Source organism: Caloenas nicobarica, chromosome 3 (genome assembly GCF_036013445.1).
Source record: "Caloenas nicobarica isolate bCalNic1 chromosome 3, bCalNic1.hap1, whole genome shotgun sequence".
NCBI lineage: Eukaryota > Metazoa > Chordata > Aves > Columbiformes > Columbidae > Caloenas > Caloenas nicobarica.
The window spans coordinates 48,353,351-48,377,105 of NC_088247.1; the positions used below are offsets into that span (position 1 = coordinate 48,353,351).

At 38.1% G+C, this 23,755-nt stretch overlaps 1 protein-coding gene across 3 annotated transcripts in view; it reads left to right on the plus strand.

The window, feature by feature from the left end:
- The window catches only part of ARMC2 (armadillo repeat containing 2), a 66,392-nt gene that overhangs the window by 35,490 nt on the left and 7,147 nt on the right, over positions 1 to 23,755 (plus strand). For all 3 annotated transcript variants that reach the window (XM_065631312.1, XM_065631313.1, XM_065631314.1), the window contains 5 exons: positions 4,178 to 4,323; positions 6,529 to 6,628; positions 17,636 to 17,957; positions 19,504 to 19,626; positions 22,692 to 22,805. In XM_065631312.1, coding sequence (XP_065487384.1) covers positions 4,178 to 4,323; positions 6,529 to 6,628; positions 17,636 to 17,957; positions 19,504 to 19,626; positions 22,692 to 22,805 — 805 coding nt within the window. The remainder of the gene's footprint in view (positions 1 to 4,177; positions 4,324 to 6,528; positions 6,629 to 17,635; positions 17,958 to 19,503; positions 19,627 to 22,691; positions 22,806 to 23,755) is intronic.

Here is a 23,755-nt window from a genome sequence, read left to right on the forward strand (position 1 = left end):
ATGAAACTGGAAATTTTGTGCGTGTCGCGTTCCTATTTTCTTTCTTATCTGATCCTGTCATCATTAAGTTCCTATATGAATCATAAAATTCTTTTTCATATGCTTCTATCTTTAGAATTGGGAATGTTAACTTTCTTGTGGAACTGTGGCTTTCCAAACAATTCTAAAATGCCATTTTGGCGATATCATACATTATATTCTATACAAAAGTTGTATATGGGATTTCCAAGCCTTCTTTTTCAAGAGAAGGTGTACAAACTTCAGGTCTGCAATGATTTTGTTTTATTAAGATTTTCTTTTTCTTGAATGCTGCTAGGCTTCGTAAATCCCGATACTACCGTAGTGCTGCCTTAGGCAATCGTTTTAGTTAGAAACCCCCTTTTGAAAAGTATTGAGGAGGGACTGGGGGTCCAGAATAGATTCTGTTCGCAGCGTAATTTGCAAGATGATTGACAGTGACTTAAAACACCTAAAGTATAAGAAAAGTAGGCTTAGATGAAGAAGTAGAGCATTGTGCCTCACATATGGAAGCTGTGCAGTCGTTTTCAGTGAGTGGAAATTTAGGTCGTAGTTTTGTGGGGGCATTTTAAAACCTAAATGAGAGATCCCTTATCATGTCTGTGTAGTTTAAAAATATTGATTTTTCTGGTAGCAGGAAGGTGGTGGTTAAAAGCAAAGCGTATTACTGACGTTTGGTGGCTGCTGTTGGCATTAATCATATAATTGGGAATCCTGTTGAGTAGAAAAAGAGAGAAATTCATGTCAAATAGATATAAAAAAGAAGTCTTTGCCAGTTGGGGCATTTAAAAATAACAAGTGATGTCCAAGGAATAAAACTAATGAATCAGATTATTTTCAGCTGTTTGACTCGCTGTCTGATCTTCCCCACAACTTTGCAGAAATGTTTTTTCTTCCATCATTTGCACGTGGATAAATTTCATTTTTTAAATCAAGGATTTAATTTGCAAATGTGTGAAAGGAAAATGTTATATTTTACACTTTTTTGGGGGCCATTATTATCTCTGCTGTTTTCAGTATGATTGGGAGGGTAGCAAAATTATTTTGTAGAGTTTGAACAGACTGGCTGTTTCTGACAAGGCCTTGAGTATTTTGTGGAAAAGTCAATAGTGACATCTGTCTCTTATTGAGGTTGCTGTTTCACTCGTTTGTGTTCTCTTCCGTAGTAGTACAGATACTTCCTTTTTCTTCCTCTTGTGGGAAACATAATGATTCCTGCTGCTGTGGAATTCCTGTGCGATTTTCTCCTATCGGTTTCTTCAACAAATCTACATTAATATGCACCATTTCTTCCATGTGAGTTAATTGTTCAGTCATTGTAGGCAGATGTAGGGATAGTTCTGTTTTCAGGGATATAGCATCGAAGAAAGTTTCTTCAGTGATTCCTGTTTTAAGAATAAAGGAAGTTTTTGTGGCATACTTCAACTTGTAGCAGAGGATCTAATATCCAGTGACATAAAGAAATAATGAATAAATACAAGTCTTAAGGAAATGGGAGCAAATTATACTGGAGGAGAAAAACACGTTTAATAGTTACAGTGGTCTCTGAGGGAGGCTCTGCCATCTCTTAATCCTGATAACTGAAGTAGCTCAGTTAACGGGGACAAACTCTTCATTCTTTAAACATGTAATTGCACAATCAGCAGATGGCAGTGTTATACGTTATCTTGCCAGGTCCTTTTAGTGGGAATAAAGTCCCTCTGATTTCTTTGCTGTTACACAATGGATTTTATTCAGAAGTCCCACAATACAAGAACAAAAATATTTGTAATAATAATAACTTTTCCTTAATAGAGGACATGAAACCAAGGTAATCTTTGACTCATTTTATTTTGCTTCACCTAATAGTCTGATCATATTTATACGAAATATGGTAATGTTTATTCAAAAGCCGAGGCTTTTGAAGTGTCACTGACAAGACTTAACAAGTACTCCGTGTTCCTTAATTGAAAAGCACTTAAATGTCTTCTCCTTTAAAAATAGCATTTGTCTGCTGTTAAATTTTGTCTTTGGGTGAATTTGATCTTCCACATGGCAACATAAGGATTAGGGCTGGTGGGGACTGCTAGGGCGAATTGTTATGCATTTCTCCCTGAATCACGTTATCTGCTTGATGCAATCAGTGTATCTCTTGAATTCATCTGCAGTCTGGGTAGCTTCTATTATTTCTTAATTTGTACTCCTCAAATTTCACTTGCGCACTAACTGTTCTTTTGTGGACATATACTCCTATGAACTTCTGAATTTCATTATCTCACACGTTTAAGTGTCTATGTTATTTTACATTGCTTTTCCTTTCCAGCCTTTGTGTGATGATGTCTCTTAATAGAATTTACTTCTGGGGTATTTTGAACTGTCTGTCTCAGGCAGTGAAAAATTTTACTCTCTTTTTGGAGGCCTCTGCACCATTATCTGTTGATAAAGATTTTTTTTTTTTTTCATCATCTAATATGTAAGTCTGAACAACACTTTTAATATGTGACTTATCCTTAATTTTCTTCATTGCAAAGTTTAGCTAGAGCTCAACAAATACCATCCTAGGCTGACTGAACATCTTTTATGTGAGTGTTGAATGGAGTCTTCTGCGTTTGTTCCGTTTGGTAGGAAATTTTCCACCAAAATTTTGGAATAGCAAAGTATTAGATCAGAATATTTTTATTTTAAAATATTTATTTCAGGATTGTGTTGATTTTTGAAGCATTATGACTTGTGAAAGAATGCATATCTGGAAATATGTTTTTGCAGTTGCTTAGTTAAAATAAAAAACTCCAGGTGTATTCTTAAAATATGAGGTAAAAGCAAATGGCTTCCATAGGTTCAGTTTATGTTTATTCTGAACATAGTATGCATTCCATATTTAGTGCTGAAGCTAAATCCGTTTGCATATCACATTCACATTGGTACATAATTTTTCTTCCCTCTGTACCTTGCTTCTCCATTTTGACACATTGTTCCCTCTCCTGTTGTTCCATTACAGGACATCTTGAATTGCATTTTCATTCCTCATTCATGTGGTAACTGAAGCCATGCACATTTTGTCAAATTTGTTGAAGTAGGACAGCAAATTGAAAGCTGCTGAACGATGGACAGGGTAGTGCATAGAATCCTTCGAGCAAAAGCTTCTCAAACAGAACAACTTAACCTGCTCTTTGTCAGATTTTTCCTTTAAAGTTAGCATTTACATATCTCTGGACAAGTAGTCCAATTCAGCGATAAATACTTATTTTTTAGAGTTTTTTGTGGTTACAGACAATTTGAACGGATAGTCTTTGTACCTTATCAAACTACATTTATAACCAAACTTAAGTTAAATACCTTACTCTTACAATAAGGAAAATTTGAAGAATCCCCACATTCACATTAGATTAAATGACTTCACATTAATTTTATAGTAAGTTCTGGTTTAGATCCACAGTTAACTTACATGTCCTTACCTGTCTGACCTTGGCATTTGAATACCCTTATCTTGGAAAAGAACCAGAGCATTTCAAAATATGTAATAGCTGATTCATTTTGCATATCTACAAGTGATAGATATTTTATGCTTAAGACTCCTTGAAGTAGAACAGTATCTTCTGAAAGTTTCTCCAAAATAAACATGAGGACTTGAGCTTTTCATTTTTATACTGTTTGAATAGTAGATTTCTCTTGATCTTGATTAGCTTTCTAATTTTTTAATAAAAATAAATTTTATTGTCTTTAAAATCAATTGATCTGAGTTTGCAACTTACAGTTATTATCAAAAGATCTATTATGTATCAGCATTAATTTGCAAGACTTAAATGTAAATTTGTGAGATCAGACATTACGCAAAAAAATCACTTTATCCACAGCATTTCACCTAATTTCCCATTGGTGTATGGACATGCATACAAGATTTTAAAGATCATGTTTCCCTCAAAGGAGGAGGTTACAAGCAGGCAAAGGCCAGCATATCAGTCTTTCATTTTCAAACAGTTATTTCAATATACACAATTTTGTTACATATACATTTCCCATTATAATTTATTGGTAGATACCTACCTGCAGAAGATTCCCAGGGCATTCAGACTGCCTTAGATGTTATAAAGGAGATATGAGCTTTATTAAATTTTTAAAACAGTGTGGATTCTGTTGTAAACGGCTGTGATTAATAAATCTTTAAATATTCTCTATGCAGCTGACAGCGACTTTGCGAAACTTGGCTGAGTCGCCCCTGGCAAGACAGCAGCTTATTTGCAGGGGAGCAGCTTCTGAGCTCTGCGTGGCGCTAGAGCAGCGTATGAACGACAAGGATGTGTGCACCTGTATCATCAGGATATTCAGGTATGTATAGAACACGGTGCTGTTGCTGCAAGCAGGCAAGTCAGTGTTACTGCTTCGAGCGACCTCGAAGAGGGCAGGATCAAGCACTAGAATGGGAAGATTTACACTGTTTTTTTTTTTTAAAGACCTGTTTAGTTTTTGATTTTGTATGATAACTGTGTCTTTATTAGTACTGATAGAATTGTTTAATTGTAGCCATACAAACCTGCATTCATTATCCCTGTTAAAAATGTTTTGTTGTATTGTGTTATTCTTTGATCCCACAGATTCTGAGGTTTTTAAAGTACCATTTCTCATATTTTAAAGCTACATACATTATTAGGTATTTATTAATCCTATTTTAGGCCATGTTTTTAAAAATGAATGACAGAAATTACACAAGCTTAAGTTATGTTGGGGACTGTGTTTTGTGAAATAAAATACAGGGAAGAGAAAATGTGATCAGCGTGCATTGTACTGAGCTGTCGCAGAGTGTTTGAAGAGATTAATCTGTGGGGTCAGGTCTTGAGTGTGCAGATGGAAGCACTGAAAGAATCTCAGTTTTGTGAGCAGCTCAGTGGTGGTTTCCCAAGATGTGCTTTTTAGAGGGAGACTGGTATGAGTGAATCACCCAAAAAGATCTTTTTGTAAGCACCAGCTTGCAATATCCAATGCTAAATGGACTTGCAAACAGTTGAAGGATTTTTGAAGAAGTTGTGAAATTAACTGTTGGTAATTTCAGGAGAAGTTGATTTATAAGCACAATTTATGAATGCTGTACTGGATGAAGTATTTGCCATTGCTGTTTTGTCATTGTCATGAGTCATGTTGCCTGTGGCTTCATGTTCATTGAGAAGTCACTCTTCTATGGACTTCTCTTCCTGTTCAGCGCGTCCACATAATCCATCACTTTCACCTTGCTAGATGAGAACTGGTCGTGCTTTGAAGAGCAGGTACATAAGAGACTCTCGTTCCTTCCTCTCCACAGCTGAAAACAGGCAAATTTGGTCCTTTGCCGTTTGTGCTACCTGCAAAGCATGTGAATTGCTTCCCAAATTCCATGCCACCTTGTCCACATCTCTCTAATTTTGTTCCTAAAAAGGACTTGAGTTCTAGCAATGATTACAGCACTTTGAGCATGTTTACTTCTTCTAAGGAAAGGCATTTCTTTTACTTGGAAAATGCCATGAAGAGTGGGGTAATGGCTTTGTAATTAAATGTAATTGATACTTACACTGTAAATACAATGTAATTCATTTACTTGATCTAGAATTCAATATGGAGCAAAAGTAATTGTCTTAAAGTTTCTTAGTGCTTCATTTTTTTTTTCTTAAGTTTAGTGAACTGCATACTCTGAGGATACAAATTAGCCATAAAATCAATTTAATTAGCTTCCTGGAAATTGCAGTCACAAAAAACAAAACAAAACAAAATTATACTATGCAGCACAGAGCACAAATTTGAATTTTGTCTTCTAGTAATGTAAAATTATTATTCTTTTCTCTCAGTAACTTTAGGCAGCTTCTTTGTAGAGAATATTTTCAAACTATTAATATTTTTCATTTCTCTAAGTCTTGCTGTAATTGTTGTAATTGAACCTCAAGACAGATATTTGCTAGTTTTGACTACATGGGAAGTAAGAGGTTATCCTCATTTATTCTGTTATTGCAGTATTTCTGGTTTGACCAAAGCATGTCCAGTTCCCTATTTTTGTAATGGTCCAGGTGAGCAGTGTTGGACTGGAGCAGCTGTTTAGGGAACAGGCAGAGGTAAAACCGTGACTGCAAGAAGACGTGTTCTCCATATTTTTGCTGGTGAGAGACGTGATCTGTTGGTGCTGTCGCCGCGCTCTACCAGACACGCATTAGGAAGGGACCCTTCATTTGCACTCCTGTCTGACTTCCCATGTCATCTTGAAATTACACTTCTCCCATTTAACGCTAAGAAGTGCTAGAGTTATCATACTGTGCCCATATGGCAAGCAGGTTGGGAAGCTCCTTATGTTTGTGTCTTCCTGTAATTCAATGTGGCAAGGATAGCTAGGCGTCTGTTGTGCTCTTATTTAACTGCGTATGCCTCTACTAGAAGTCAAAGTATTGGCATTAATTTCATTTGTTGGAAAACATGGCTCTGAGAGTCAAAAGCAGAGTGATTTTTTTTAAAAAAAATGTGTTGTGGAAAAAAAGTACTTTCATTCATTTATATTTTATTTTTGTACCTTTGTAGCAAACTTTCATCCTACGATGACTTCTGTGCAGCTTTAGCAGACTGCTCCAGATGTTACATCTTATTTTTAGCTCTACTAAGCAAACACCAGAAGCAGCAGGTCAGTTTTTTTATCTCTTGATTTTTATATGTTAATCCTCTGATGTGTCTGTGTATTATTGTGTATAAGCTTGTTTTCAGTGACCTACTTTTATGCATTTACCAAATAAAAATTTTAAACGGTCGACAACATTTCTAAGTGTTATAGTAAATAATGGAAATGAAATAATTTAGATTAAAAATTCAAAGCAGTTCGGAGGACAGAGAGTTGATTAACCTGTCTATCCTTTGCATGTGTAGAAACAGTCCCTTGAGTAGTTAATTGTTTTTCTTAGTTTTAAAAACCACTTTTTAAAAGCAAATAGTTTATCTGAATATTTAATAGTAGGAAATTGTTGGGATTTCTCCTGCCTTCCTCCCCTGCAAAAGAAGTGTGCATTTTCCAGAGTTAAGCAATTTGAAAGCAGAGGAAAATTTGTTCCTTGATAGCTGCATAGGATATCAGAATGTATCTCTCCTCTGCCAGAGAAAACCGTATGCCTAGAATAGTGCATTTGGAACATTCACCTAGAAATAAGTGTTTAGAGTTTGTCAAAATGCTTCATATTACAAGGTAAAATTCTAAGAGTATAGTTGCTACCAACTTCATTAGAACTTCAAGGGTCAGGTGTTGCTGTAGTGTCCTGCTATAGCACAGTGATCTTTCCTGCGTTTACGGGCACTGAAAGGCTATGGGAGTTTGGTGCGGGATCACAGTTTGGAAGTTTGCCACGTTGGTAAGAGTGGGGTGCCCCATGTATGGGAAATTACTCAGCTCTGTTGCCAGGTAAGATTGAAGAAGCTAATTTGTATGTAAAGCATAGATGTTCAAAGGTGGAACGAGGTTTCAAAACATACAACATTAAATCACATTAAGATTATTCTTAAATGTAAGGATCTTCCTTGGTTGCTTCAGCATCTAAACTAGTTGGAGGACATTTAGTTATCCTACAGAATTTATCCCAGGGTTAGTAATTCCTAGAGAATTGTTGGAAGGAGGTTCTTTTGTGCCGCTGTTGTTAAAAGCAGTCAACGAAGGTAACCAGATAGCTATGCTGAAAAATCTACTCTTTCTCTTGCCAAATACAAAAATAATTAATCCCTCTCCTGTTTACCTGCCTTCCTGTTTTCTGCGATAATACACATGGAAGAGGAACAAAGATTAAGTTGTTTCTGTTTTTCTAAATGTCTGTTGATCAACCCTTCTGCAGCATATCTGAGTATTTCTAGGTTCAGGCTGCTCTTGCATTGTACACTCTTCAAAGACACCTTAGTAAAATGCTATGTAAATGATATGTAAATAATATAAGAAATATCAAAGGCATGATATTTTACTAGATTTATAGTTATTTTTCTGTGTGAGCACTGTATTAAAAACTCAAAAAATAATGGGACTGGGAGTAAGGAGCTTAAATTGAGTAACATCTTCGTCTCAGTTTTCATCTGTAATTTTAAGGGGAACTTTTCTAGGCTCCTGAGATAATAGCTTTGTGTCATAATGAATTATAGGCTCATATACAAATTCAAATTGTTTGTTGTCAGGTAGCGTTCAGAGTTTAGCTTCTCATCTGTCTACTTTACTAAGTGGTCCAAAAAGACATCTTTCTTCACTAGATTAGTATTGCTTTTTGTGTTAAACTGTCACTTGTTTTATCAAAATACAAGTTAGTAAAGAAATAGCTTGTGTAATGAAAAAGTTATTATGTTGTGATGATTGTATATGCAGTTTCTTCAGAATAATTATTTCTTACTGCAGTTTTTAAACAAGCATGCAACTGTCAGTTGTCAGCGTAGTGAAGCCCTGTGGAAACAAGAAGAGGGACATGGATGATGTAATGCTTGACTTTTTCTGTAGTATATAATAAACACTTGAGCTGTAAGGAGTGCAAATGTTTTTCCTGAGGTGTAGTTGGCACTGCTAATCTTTCTTTTAAAATGCTGACAGCTAGTGAGTTATAGCGTGAGTTGGTATCTGTTGAAAAGAAAACAAGTAACAGCAGTGTGAGTAAAATTGTCTGCTGTGGGAAGAAGCAGCAAAGAGGAGGATAGATCAGTATTATTAATTCAAACCATTAAAAATCATCTGGACTAAGAACTGATATGTTAAGAAAGGAAGTGTGTTTTCTGAACTTTGAGGTTGCAAAGTTTGTTGGCTTGGGTTTTTAAGTATCAGTCATGGCAGCTAGAAACATACTGGAGGAAAAACAAAGAAAACCAGCATTCAGACTTTCTCAAGTGCTTTCATAACTGTGACTTTTTAAAGAAGCATTAAATATTGTGAAAATAAAAATGTGAGCACTGGAAATAGGATGAATGACTTGCTCCTGCACCATACACCGAATTCCACAGCTGCCACTCAAATAGTCTCTGTTCTTCTCACCACGTGCAGGTTCAGCTCTTTCCTTTTTTTTTTTTTTTTTTTTCCAGCTCATTTTCTCTCTTGGGTAAAAAGAGTCAGAAGGAATGGGAGAATAGTAATTCAGTTATGTGAGAAAGACTTTTGGGGAAATTGAGTTGGCAAGACTTGCTAAATTCCATGTGTTATAGTCTTAGGTAAGGAGACTACAGAAGATTGGAAAAGCTGGATCTGCAAGGTAGGACTGGGGAATTCGGCAGTGCTTTTCTATACATCTGAAGTACGTGTTCTGTTGGGCTTCACTCATGGCTGGTTTTGGAGCTTACTTTTGTGGAGTAACCAAAAAGTCCTTGATGGCTGCCAGATGCCGTGAAATATGTCAGAAGTGTTCTTGTAGAGCTTCCACCTTGCATGATGAGCTTTGCATGCTGCTGTTTCTAGTCAGCATTATAGTCTTTTGCCTATCTCCAGAAATCTTTTAACGTGATGCTGTTCCCCTCTCCCAGATCATCATCATCATCTCTAAGCTTTTCAGATAAGCTGTATAGAGGATGGCTTTCTCAGGCTATGGTTAATGTCATAAGTCACAAGGACGCCATGCTTTTGGAGCAGATAGAGTGCCTCAATTGGGCAGTAACTTCTGCCTTGCCAGATTCTGTGTCAACTTTTATCAGTGTACAATGAGGAGTCTTGTTTTCAGTCTTAAGTGTGCAAATACAAGGTGTGATACTGACATTTGCGTAGAAGAAATCTTGTGCCCGTTGAATAGAAAAGACCCTTTATACTTGAGTAGCCTGCCTTCTTAATTAGAAAACATTTGTTAAGTATCTGACATCACTGGATGCAGCAATTGCCTATTTGGCAAAAGAATAATCACGCTGGGTCACGTGAAAGTTTCATCCAGGTGACTGTCCATACTCGGCAGTGGTGAAAATCAAATGCCCAGAGATCAGTTAAAACAGAGCAAGCATATATGATACTTCCTGTGTATACCTGCCAAACCTCTGGCTCTTTCCAGTTTGGAAACTTCCTCAGCCAGCTGTGGTTCTCTGTGCATGAAATAAACCTCAGTGGACTTCTTTTCCATGAAATTTCTACAGTCTTCCCTCTATCCCACATAAACTTCTAACATCTTAAACATCCATTGGCAAGGAGTTGCCGTAGCAACTGCCCATTGCACAAATAATTCCTTTTGCTTGTTGTTAATTTGGCCTTCACTATCTTTATTTGATTCCTTCTGGCTCTTATATTGAGAAGTTGGTGAATATTTAATCCCTCGTCATTCATTTCACACCACTCCTGACTTTCTAGACCTTTATTATATCCTCTTTGAGTTCTGTCTTTTCCAGGCTGAAGAGTCCTTGCTTACTTAAGAGTCCATGCTTGTTTGGTCCTTTTTGATATAGAGGCTATTCCATACATTGTGCATCTATGTTGCTTTTCTCAGAATTTTTCACAGTCCCAATGTCCTGTATCTTTTTTTGAGATACGGAGAACAGAAAATGGAAGTTAAGATGTGGCAATATCATAGATGTATGTTCCTGCGTAAGTTTACTTCCCAGGAATTCCTCAAATTTTGTTGGCTTTCTTGACCTCCTGTAAGCATTAAACTCCCATAAGGAACCTGTCATTTACCCTGAGATTGTTCTCCAAGTGGTTATGGTTGGTTCAAAAGCTCTAATTTTATACATGAAAGTGCGGCTGTTCTGTGTTTTTCCACATGCATCATTTAATGCTTATCTGCATTTAAATTTCATCTGCAGTTTTATTACCAGTTGACTACAAATCTTTTTTCTGCTTTTCAGTCAGCCTTCATCTTCACTACTTTGAATATCTTAGTGTCATCAGCAAACTCTTCCATATCACTGCTGTCACCCACTTTACTATGTTGTTTGTGGAGAAACTGAAGTCAACAGGTCCCAGCACAGAACCCTGCGGAACTCTACTGGTCATCTTCTGCCATTGCAGGAACTGCTCATTTACTCTGTCTTCCATCCTTTAATCATTTGTGCGCAGCGGGACATTGTCCCTTACAGCATGACTGCTTAGTTTCACTAGGACTTTGGTGAGTGACTTTGTCAGAAGTCTCCTGGAAAGCCATATGAGTGGTATCTGATGGGTCTCCTTTACTCATGGTTGTCAATCCCTTCAAAGAACTCAGGAATTGGGTGAGGTCTTAGAAGTCTTAAAACTGATTGCTCTGACTGTCCACTCATTTTATTGTTCTTTTTTATGGTTTCTTCTCATTTGTCTGGTACAGACACCAGGCACGAATCTCACTTGGATCTTTTTCTAGAAATAGATTTCATGTTTCTTACCCTTCCAGTCCTTAGGCATCAAGGCAGTTTTGAGAGGTTGCACATCACTGTTATTTAAGTCATTAGTTCTTTTAGAACTGCTGGCTGATTATCCAGGGCTGGTGATTTGTTACTGTTTGTTTTGTCAGTTGGTTCCTTAAAATTGTTTGCGATTATTTCAGTTTTGGACAGATCCTGTGATGAGTCTTCCCCAGAGGAGGCTATAGCATTGAGATCTCCCCAGTTGCTTTCATGGTGGGCATGAACCAATGCAAAGAACTCATTTAGCTTCTCTGCAGTGGCATTTTCTTCTCTGAATGCTCCTGGTTTATCCTGATCATTAATCAGTTCTGCAGATTCTGGCAAACTTCCTGGTCCTGATATGTTTGAAAAGATTATTTTTGCATCTCTTGCATCAGCTAGTAGAACTGCACTAATTTACAGTTTTAATTTGCATGCTGCTTTACCTGTTTGATTTAACAATGAGTTTGTCAGAAACAATTTATTACATGAAAAATAGACTGATATTGCTTTGTCATCTTCTCTAAGGAGATGGCCGCATTTATTGGATTCACTGTGCCTGGACCTGCCCAGCTTTCTTCCCAAACGCATTTGCAGGTAGCGGGTCCCAAATCACTTTATAGTCTTCTATGAGCAAGCAGGCCTCTGCTTGTGAGACTTTTTCTTGTCTCCCTCCAAGAAAAAGACTCATTTTTAAGGCTGTTGAATGTCCTTTTTTGCTCTTAGGATTGCTGCAGTAAGGAAGATTGTCGCAGTGGGGGCCTGTAAATGCAGATAATATCTCCACTTTGTTTCTGGCTTTATCTATTAGGCATAGGCTTATCTGCATGCAATGACCAGCCTTCCTGGCTGATTTTTTGGCTGGCTTACGGAGAATTCTGTGATGAGTTCCCAGGAACCCACTATTTGACTCTTTCAGTCAATCGTGTAAATCATGTAATACCCCAAAGCAACCACAGGCACTTAGCAATAGAGTCTGATGCTGCAGCTATATTTAGTTTAAATATACATGTCTGCCTCTTTAATGCTTTGAGAGTATTATTGATACTCTGCTCAGTAGCATCATAGTCTTATGAGACGTGGAATATTTTTTTTAATTATTATTTTGGTCGGGTGTGGTGGCGGTGGTGTGTTTCTGTGTCCATAGCTTGCCTCTGAAGAAATAAAAGGTCATCAGCTGTAAGGGGATATTGACCATTACAGAACCAATATATAAGATTTTTCTCCTGTGTTTTGTGTGTGCACATACATGTTCATAACTGATCATTCATTCTCCCTGAATGAACATTTTTTTTCAAGAAGGAAGTATCCATTTTAGGATAAATATTCTGGGAACTCTGAAGGAATATCTCTGCTGATAAATCTCAATAACCACGGAAGGTCAGCCTTTCCCTACAGTATAATTTCTGACAGTATGCTGAGCTGGTAGTGTATTTGCATCTTCCTAATACTGGTTTTGTGATTTTTTTTTTTTCTTTTTTTTTTTTTTTTTGGTCTCAAAGAAAAGGTAAATGTGGTAGGGAAAGTGCAGAATGTGTGATATGTACTCTGAATATAAAGTTATCAGGAATGTAGATCTCGAAGTTTGTAGTCAAACAGCCTCCATTGGCATAGATCATATAGAAACCTGCTGTTCTGGTGTATCAAAAGACACAAGAGAGTGAATGTAATTACTAGATAGATAAACGTTAGATTATCAGATAGGAATAATAAGAAGGTATTACTGCCTGGTGTGACAGAAACTGTCACTAAAATATTTTGCCTTGTTTTTTGGTATTCATTTCTACAAAAGATGTTGAAAGCTTGGGAACAGCTCTGAAAAGAGCTAAAAGAATGATTAAAGCTAAAAAAAACCCAAACAACCCAAGGTTAAGCAAATTAATTTGTCGGTGACAAAGGTTGGACCCTTTGCAAGTTGGCTATTAATAGTATCTGCACAAGGAAGACATTTTTGTTAGCAGACCATCCTTTAGCAAAAAAAAAAAAAAAGTGGCTGAAACTGTACAAATTTAAACTACTAATAACAATACAGATTTTAACCAGGGAGATTAGTAAGCATTGAAACAATACCATGGAGGATACGATTTTCAGTTTTTATTTTCAGTTCATGATTTCTGAAATGTTTTTCATTAGAGAGCGTAAACTGCTTTTCGTCAGATGTTGTTCTGGTGACAGTGTGCTTGCTTCTCTTCATTACCTTTCCCAGATTTTCACAAACAAACCTCAGGGTATGAGTTCTTCATTGCTAAAAGTCACTAAGTGCAAATGAACCCTTTTCTGAAAAGTTTACCTAAACAGATCAGATTTTTGGGTGTAGAAATTATTGGGTAGGGTCCTGTGGTGTGTGATACACGTAAATATAAACACATTCTTCTAACAGCCTCTCTTTCTCCCCAAATGCATTTATATTTGCAGGGGAAGGAGGTTCCCTTTTTACTGACAAAGCACTCCCTGCTGTCACTGTGGCAAAGCTGCTCTGCTCCTTGTTTCGGGTCCCTCAGTCAAGAACTTCTTCATTTGCTTTTGATACTTCCAGGGTGTTCTCCCATACACACATCCTTCCCCTTCCCGCCCCGCCCCCCTTATTTCTTCTTTAAATCAATTTTCCTTTTGGGTCATTTGTTATTTCTGGGTTTAAGCAGGAATTTTCACAGCCAGAATGTCACCTCTAGGTGAATCCTTACTGTGTTTGGAAGAGATTAGCTCCAGGATAGCATGATTACTCTGATTACCCTGCAAATAAAAGTCTTACATTTTCTTTCCAAGGTCCACAATAAAGCAGAAATACAAATTTGGAAATGAGGTGTAAATTAGATTTGAATGAGCCCTAGAAGCAGTTCATACTGCTGGACGGGTGGTAGAATTTTGGCTGCCTCCGTTGAAGTTTATGTAACGTGGGGACCACGTTTCATTTAACAGCTGGAGATTCAATAGGAACCCAGCTGCTGGCATCTGATTTTTAAAAAATTTTTAAAATTTTTTTTCATCCTATCCTTCCCCTTCTGAGAGTCCAGATACCAGACAGACTGACAACAGGTACTTGGCCAACATGTACAAGCTCTAGAATGGACTCCCTTATTTATCTTGCTTTCCTTAGAAATTACTGACCTAATTGGCTTTCCTTTCTTACTGATAAGTAAACCTGTACTATTTGTACCTCTGTTTATCATGCTTTACACTGAAAGGCAGGTACTTTTTAATTGCCAAGATAAACTGCTGTCAAGTTGTGCGACTCGGCAAGTACACTGGGTACCTTTGGTACTGGAGCAGTGCAAGGAATAGATTTTTACAAGTAGATAAGCAAAGAAGTCTTTCCCAACAGTGATCAAACGTATATGGTTCTGGTTGTCAGAAAAATAACAGTTAAATGCTGGTGGAGTATGTGGTGCCATTAACCTCTTTAGAAAAAAAAATAGCAGTTTCTTTGTAGATTGAAGAAGCAAAGACAAAAATCAGTTCTCCTTTTCAGCTTTTCTTGATCTGTTTCTTCAAATTTGTTTATATAATTGAAGCTGTGTGGTCTCCTATGTAACCTTCCAATCAGGTTTGGGTACACGCTGTGAACAGCACGTCTCACATGAACACCTCATTGTAAAAAGATGAAATAACCGAGTGTAATTCCTATCTTTAATTTGTCTTTAGTGTTAAAACCTCCATATTATATAAAGCAATCTGATAAATGAATAGTAATTTTTCTGTAAGTGTGCAAGAATGTCCAAAATGCCATATGCATTAATACTCCAAACATTTGGAGATGTATAATCTCATTTATTATACTGGGGGTTTTTTGTTATGTACCGAAAGGCCCGTGGGCCTTGTACAGGTTTAGTCTTGCAAGGAGTTTCAAAATGCCATTCATTTTTACATGTGTTTCTTTACACAGCAGTTCTAAGCTGGTGTTTCTTATTCTGTCAGTGTTTAATCTATGTAGATTTTAAAAAGAAATATAGCAAAAAATAATATGAACCCTCCAAGTATTATGCTACTCAGGAGAAGCTGTACCAGTTTTTCGCTTTGACTCTGCTAGTTAAACTTTCACTGGAAGATAACGAAACTTTGGTAATGTGCTATTAAAACCGGATGCGCTTAGGTAAAAGGAAGTGTTTTCTAAGTTGGTTTTGCTAGCCTGGAGGTGGAAAGCACAGTTGAGATCACACTTCTCAAAATACCAGTTGATTGCTGTAGGTACCTGTTTGTCTGTGTTCCGATTGGGTACGGCTGTTGCTGGGCTGATACTGTTTTGCCCAAAATTAGAAAGTCAATATAAACAAGTCAAACTAGACTGCCTGCTCTTTTCACTTCTGTCTTCTGATTCATCAGTTGTTTGTTTCAAATTCTGACAGCCTTTGTGAATTGGGGGTTGTGCCAGCAAAGGTGAAAGCTTTTAGTGGTTAGTCAGTAAGAATGATTGTGAAAATTGGTCTTGATGACATTTAGATACAAGCAAAAATATGATGCCTCGTTAAATAAAAGTGAAAGTGCGTCCTACAGAGTGGTCATATTAAATACAAGGATGTGAGAACCCATTCCTTGCTTAGGACACTGCCTGCTTCTCATATTCGGGGATAACATTCATCATCTTGACCCTGAGAGGATGCTATTGCCAATGTCTTGTGGCAGAGGCTTAAGACCTGGAACTTATTGATGAAGGGATGTATGAAAGAAGGATTCGCTGCTTACACATATGTTTTTTTTTTTCCCTTCAGTATTAGTTTCTATACTTTGACAAGCTGGACTGTGCCTGGTTAACTTATGTTATTAATACCAGGGAGGATTAGAATATCTGTGAATATAACTGTTTGAAATAAAACAGCATGTAAATTGTTTAGCAAAATTCTAGGTTAGTGCAAGTACGGTAATTTAGCAGCTAAGGGTAGATGGCTGTGCAGTATTTGAAGAAATGCCGTTACTTTTCCTGTACTCTTAAGATAAAGCTATGCACTTCTCTTTTTGGAAATGAGTTGGTTTTGATGCAAGTGATGGAGGTCAATGTTTTAATTAGTTTATACCTGGGTTAGTTCAGACTTTCAGAATTTATTTTTTTCTTCTTCCATACAGGTGGGTAAGAAAAAGATGGGGATGTTGTTACGTACCGTTCAGTTAGGATCCACTAGTCCTGCCAAAAAAAGGCTATTTCTTAGTATGTGCAAAATGAAACAACAAGAGGGTGTAATTCTATATCCCACTAAAGGGCAGGGATGGAAAGTGCTTTAAGAGAGCACCTTGGTTGAATCATAAGATATCCAGATACCATATAGAAATAGAAAGTATGTCTCATTTAGCAATGATAAGAATAAAAGGATAGCAAGAACATGTAAAATCAGGATCAGAAAAAAAAAAGGCATAAAATGAGATCCAACTAGAAAGAGACATAAAAAGAAACAAAGCCACTTTCTATAGTGCATTAATAGTGAGAAGACAATAAGGAAATAATTGCGGCAGTGTTCAGAAGATGAAAATTATTAATGGATACCACTGTGAATAGTGAAGTGTGGAACGGCTTTTCTTGCTGCTTTTTCTGAAAGGGTTAAGTATGGTCAAATGATTAATCTCTATTGCAGCCTGAGTTCTTTTATCACTAACAAATGAGCTGCAGCATATTTAAGTGTCTTCAAACCAGCTAAGCCTGATGAAATTTACCCTTTGGTGTTTACAAAAGGACAGCAAGGGGTAATGTCTCTGGGATTCTCGAAAAGTTCTGTAGGATGGCAAGGCTGTAGGGCACCTGCTTTTAAAAGGAGAAAGAGGAAGAACTGGGGAAAAACAAAACCAAACCAAACCAACAGACCGGTCAGTTTAGATTACGTTTCTGGTAAAAATCTGGAACAAACAATTTAGCTCTCTATAAGCAATTGGACTTAACAAGGAAATAAGTAAGAGTTAACATGGATTTAACAGTAACAAATCAAAGGGAAAGTCATTTCGTTAGCGTCTACAGTGGGTAAGAGTCCTGGAGTGGCAGGGGAAGTGGTGGTCTTGGGTCATCACAACTGACATTTGCTTACTTGAAAGATTAGTAAGCTCTGGCCCATATGATTATTCTAGTTATATAAAGTGCTGTTTTAAGATTACTGTGGGATTGGTAAAAATAGATGACCTATACTAAGTATATCCCATTAGTAATTACCCCAATGCTATACTAGTTCTGTCAGATGTTTTTGATTTCTTCTGTAAACCGGGTTAGGAAAAATAGTAACATAAAAAATTATTTCTAGTTGCTGTATTTGGCATTCGTTCAGTTGTTCCTGACCTGCTGTTAACTGAATTGTGAAGCAAATTAAGTATTATCTTCTTTTTAAGCAGCTAATAGCTTTTGATGTTTTCTGTGTAATATGGTTTATTTCTTTTATTGCAGGATTTGGTTATCCGTATCATCTTCATTCTTGGTAATTTAACAGAAAAGAATAACCAGGCCCGTGAGCAATTTTTTAAAGAAAGAGGAAGTGTTAACACCTTGATATCATTATTCCAAACCTACCATGAACTTGATTGGGATGCACAGAAATCGTACCATGAAAGAGGAGAGGAAGAAAAAAAACACCCAAAGCATCCTTCAGAAGCAGAGGATGTTCTGATAAAACTGATAAGAGTGCTGGCCAATCTCTCCATTCATCCCAGTGTAGGAGCAGCTCTGGCAGCTGCCCCTCGCATTGTAGAGTTACTTGTTACAGTTCTAGGTAATAAAATCTACATTGTGTGTGTTATTTTTGTTCAGTCTGTAAGGAGAGTTTAGCATTTTTCTATGTGGTCTTCTTACCTAGGTTGAGCCATAACTAAATCGGTTTCATTGCTAAAATAACAAAGTCAGGCTGCTGATACTCATAGACTGTTTTATGTAGAAAGTCTGTTTGAGACAGTGGAAGCATTGCTGCTTTGGTACTGGCGTTTTAATGTCTAGGGAAAGATGTAGAAGTGTTTCATTCAGTAATAAGATTTGTAGATATGATCATTAAAGATAAGGAAACATTTTATTTTAAATACATCTCAGTAAGAGTTCATATCTATAAGGGAAGTCTGTTCTTATCAGGTGCTACATACATGTGTTTGGTGTTTTTAAGGTTTGCAGGTTTTGTGACTTCTGGATTGAGTATTCTTTTTTTCCCTGCACCCATAATTTTCAGCCTCCTAAAAAAATGTCCTCTTATTTTTTCTTCTTTTTCAAACTTTCAGTCTTTATCTCTTTCAGCTGGAAGGGCATGTCTTTTTCCTTCCGAACAGATGCTTATGACTGCAGTTCCTTTACTGCTTACTGATCCCTTTGTAAATCTAATTACAGGCTAGGACTGGGCAGCCTGCTCTCTCCATAGCAGAGTTTAGCAGTGACAAGATACATCTCAAAGAACTCAGTATATTTTAGTGTGTGATGAGAACATCAAATATTACGTAAAGGCAGTCAACCTGGTTATGTGCTATGCTAGTTTACCAGTCTTACCCACCAGCCATGGGGGATTAGAGAACGCAGATTCTCAACTTTGTCTGTTCTGTCTTAAACCCTGTAGGAGCTTCCCAGGTTGGAACAGTCTTGATTGTTTAAGTGCTTTCGAGCCTACAAGCTTCTTTCTGTCACCCTCCACTCTCTGAGCACTCTTATCAGTTAGTTTACCACAAAATGTTCTCTCTCCCCATGAGCTTATCCCACTTTTATTTCCTTCATTCCTTGTTTCTGAGGCCAGAAACCTCAGAGAAATCAGTATGCACAACTTTCAGAATTGCTGATGTGATTTTGCACTTGTTAACATTCTGTCAGGAACTCTTAAGAGAGAAAATATTTCAAATATTGTTAAAAAGTCTTTTTTTTCCTTTTTTTTTTTTTTAAATGGTACCTGACATTTCAGTATAATAGTCCTTGGTATTTCTCTGTGTCTATCACACAGGCCTATTTCAGCATGTGGACTTTCCTCAGTTCCATCTTAAAGCAGCAAATAGGATCTGTAAAATTTCTTAGCTAACTAGATTTTAAACTATGTTGCTTTAGTCACAATAATTTCTGTAGCTGAAGAGTTGGAAAGAGTGAGTTTGAATTGCCATTTTTAGATCAGCTGTTCCTGTTAGCTTCTGCCATGCCACTGAAAAATAGAATAGGTGTCTGTAATAGTGGCCATGTAAACTATGATTCAGTTTGCTTCTGAGATACAATGCACTGCTAAGTTCGAATCGTGTGTGTGTGTATGTGCATATGCATATGTGGGGTTTTTTGTTTTGTTTTGTTTTTTTCACTATCAGAATACAAGTCAGTTGATGACTGTGAGGAGTTGGTCATCAATGCTGCAACAACAATCAACAATTTATCCTACTACAAAGTGGAGAGTTCTGCTGTTCAAGACAAAAAGCTACACATTGCTGAAAGTAAGGACTTTGAAACAATACTTTTTGTATAGGTTTTTGAAAGTGGAAGTTATACATACTATATTTTGACACTACAGAAAAGAAAGACCCAGATAGTGTTTTATGGTATCATATTGTAGGAATACAAAGTTCATAGGGTTAAATTCTTCCTATAATGATTTTTCGTTCTTTTGGAACATAATTCTATGACTTGTGTGAAAATAGTCAGCTTGTTGACAAAACCCATTATTTTCCTCCCCAAAGGAATTTGCCATATTGTTTTCTGTTCAGCAATTTTTGCTAGCCTTGTTCAAAAACCATGCACCTGAGCCAAAATAATCATGTTGCTTTTTACTTCTAATCAGAGTATGGTAAGAAAGTTTTTTTTTTTTTCTTCCTAGTACCTTCCAGACCTGCAAAATCTGGTTTATGACTGTTTCTGGCTTGTAAATGCGATATAGGAGCTGTGTGATTCTCTCTCCTCTGGCAGTATGGACAATAGTTCTATTTCAATGATGTGTAGGAACTGCATCTGAATTCTGGGACTCAATGTTATACAAAAGGCAGTGAGTCTATGTCTTGCACACCTTTCTCTCCAAATAGACAAGAAATTGGGGAGAAATAGAGCCTGAATTTCACACAACAGGTAGAATCATAGAATGTCCTGATTTGGAATGGACCCACAAGGCTCATTGAGTCCAACTTGCGTCCCTGCATATGACAACCCCACAGTTCACGCCATGTGTCTGAGAGTGTTGTCCAGTCTCTTCTTGAACACTGTCAGGCTTGGGGCCGTGACACCTCCCTGGGGAGCCTGTTCCAGTGCTCCAGCACCCTCTGGGGGAAGAACTTTCTCCTAATATTCTGGCTGTCACCCTAGTGCCCTGACTGGTAGATCTCATATTCTCTCTGGTTAACAGTTCTGCTGTTCTGTCACGAGTCATTTTATCACCCATAAGCCAGCAGTCTCTTATTGCTAGTCGGAGAAGAGTGGAAACAGATGACTTCTCTGCCAGTCCCATTTGCTCTCCCTCTCCTGTTTTTATTGTTAGCATGTGGAACCAGTCCTATCACCTTTCCTCTGCCTGAACTGAGGAGAGAGAAAGCCTTTTGATAGAAGACCAGCAGGCTTCCTCCTCCAGGAGACATTTTAGGAATACTTGCTGTTTGATACAAGGGTGGATCCCAAAAACAAACAAACAAAAAATCATTTTGGATGTCTCTTTAAGGCAAGTTGAAGGCATGTTCAGAACCGCAACATTCAAAGATAGAAGTAATGGGAATAAAGCCAACCTCTTTTCTGTATTTTTTTTCTCTCACTTTTCTGTGGCAGAAGGGTTAAAGGTTCACTGATTTGAGTCCTTTATGTGATGGACTGATTTCAGTGGCTCACTTCATAGTCATAGAAGACTGACAAATGTGACTTCTGTAACATTGCTCTCTTGCCATGCACTGAAAACCTACACGGCGGTAGCTCTACCTAGGAAATCACAGAATCAGAGCATGGTTTGGGTTGAAAGGGACATTAAAGATTGTCTAGTTCCAACCCCACTGCCACAGGCAGGGACACCTTCCACTGGACCAGGTTGCTCAAAGCCCCATCCAACCTGGCCTTGAACACTTCCAGGGATGGGGCATCCACAGCTTCTCTGGGCAGCCTGTTCCAGTGCCTCACCACCCTCATGGGGAAGAATTTCTTCCTTATATCTCATCTAAATGTACCCTCTTTCAGTTTAAAGCCATTACCCCTTGTCCTGTCACCACATACCCTTGTAAAAAGTCCCTCTCCAGCTTTCTTGTAGGTCCTCTTTAGGTACTAGAAGGCTCCAAAAAGGTTTCCCTGAGGCCTTCTCCAGGCAGAAAAACCCCAACTCTCCCAGCCTGTCTTCATAGGGGGGGTGCTTCAGCCCTCCGATCATCTTGGTGGCCTCCTCTGGACTTGCTCCCACAGGTCCATGTCCTTCTTATGTTGGGGGCCGCAGAGCTAGATGCAGTACTCAAGGTGGGGTATCACAGGAGTGGAGTACAGGAGGAGAATCACCTCCCTTGACCTGCTGGTCATGCTGCTTTTGATGCAGCCCAGGATACAGTTGGTTTTCTGGGCTGCAAGCGCACAGTGCTGGGTCGTGTTGAGCTTCTCATCAACCAACACCCCCAAGTTCTTCTCCTCAGGCCTGCTCTCAATCCATTCTTGGCCCAGCCTGTATTTGTGCTTGGGATTGGCCCAACCCATGTGCAGGACCTTGCACTTGCCCTTGTTGAACTTCATGAGGTTCGCACAGGCCCACCTCTCAAGCCTGTCACGGTCCCTCTGGATGGCATCCCTTCCCTCCAGTGTGTTGACCGCACCACTCAGGTTGGTGTCATCCACAAACTTGCTGAGAGTGCACTCAGTCCCACCATCCATGTCACCGACAAAGATGTTAAACAGTGCTGGTCCCAATACCGACCCCTGAGGATTGCCAGTTGTCATTGGTCTCCACTCGGACATTGAGCCATTGACCATGACCAGCCAATTCCTTATCTTTATCCTTCTTGATGTTCCTTGGACTGCTCCTGGCTGTATCGCCGCTGCCCCCGTGAAACAATGGCAGCAGGTAAGAGTCAGTGGACTGTACGAGGCTTGGTAGTGTTTTGGTAACATCGCTAATATGAGCCCCGGGTACACAGCACATGTCTCTAGAGAGTGCATCAGGTTCAGGATCTAAATAAATTCTCTTATCTATTACAACTATTTTTCTTCTTTGTATTCCTGGATTTTCACGAGCCGCTTCAAAACTGTATAGCAGAACTGGCTCCCATTATCACAACTGTGCTTAGGCTATCTTCCTAACTTCTCCTTTGTTCCTTTGCATTTAGCCCCATATTGGAGCTCTTTGTCTCATCTTCAAAGCCCTACAGAATTTAGCTCTTGTTCTACCATCTGCTCACCCCCTTCACTGCAACCAGTCAGTTAGATAACTATTCCCATTTATTACATTTATGGCTGTCGCTGCTTGCATTCTGACATTTATTGAGAAAAAGCCAAGCACGTGTTTGTGATATACAACTAATTGTTTTTATTTCATTTCTCTGCAAACCAATAGTGCTTTTAAAGCTGCTAATGAGCAACAATATGGATGGAGTTGTGGAGGCTGTCAGAGTCTTTGGCAATCTTTCCCAGGATCATGAGATCTGTGACTTCATCATACAGAAGAAGAGTGAGTTACTTTTGTATTTGTAGGAGTCCTGTTTTTAAATGTCCATAGTTCTAAAAAAGAAAGATTGTTAATAAGCTGTCTCAGTTAAAGGGTAGAAGCAATCTTCTCTGATGTTTTTCAAATTGGGCAAATGTTAGAATCCAATAGTAGTCATTATAAACACCATTTTGTTTCAGTTTCATTAAAATGGAAATATTGGAGTAGGGGAAATATGCCATGCTGCCTTCACAAAGATAAATACTACAAAAAAGGTGGTTTTCCTAAAGATTATAATTTTGAAATTTCCCTTCACTCTTTCAGTTTTTCAAATCCTACAGGTTAGTAGTGATATGATATAAAATGAAAATCCAACTAAGTTCTCATTTAGGTTCATAATCACAGGTTTTTGATTCACATGTTCGACGTCTTGTTAGCATTTTGTAACATGCATTTAAGATGTTTGACAGCCTCAACAAAGAGACCTACTATTTGCCTCTGGGTGAAGTAGGATACAAGTCTTCTCAAGTCCTTTTGCTTTGGGTGTCTAAAGAACTTTGGGAAAAACAGCAACTCCTTGCTATCCACAGAAGGTGTGTCATAAGTTTAATTAAACACCCGTGCACTGTAAATTTTTTTTGTATCTACCTGTCAGTGCTGAAAGTGCGGTGATATGCCAAAGTGTACAACCCCTTCTTTGAAGGGTGGATGTATCAGTGCTTTTGGAGGAGATGGTCTCTGCAAAGGGAGAACTGACAGTAGCTGGGTGCTGATGAGCCGTCTCAACCAAAGGACAGAATTTTCCACCTGGGAGAGATGGTGTTATCAGTGTGCCAAGCTCAGGAGGAGCCGACTGTGCGATTGAAAGGGGGCTGATACTTTTAAGAAATAAGCTGTAATTCAGTTTGGTCAACGTAACCTCTTCCAATTGGATTTTCACATTACTTCGGTGTATTTTTATAACTAGAATTTTG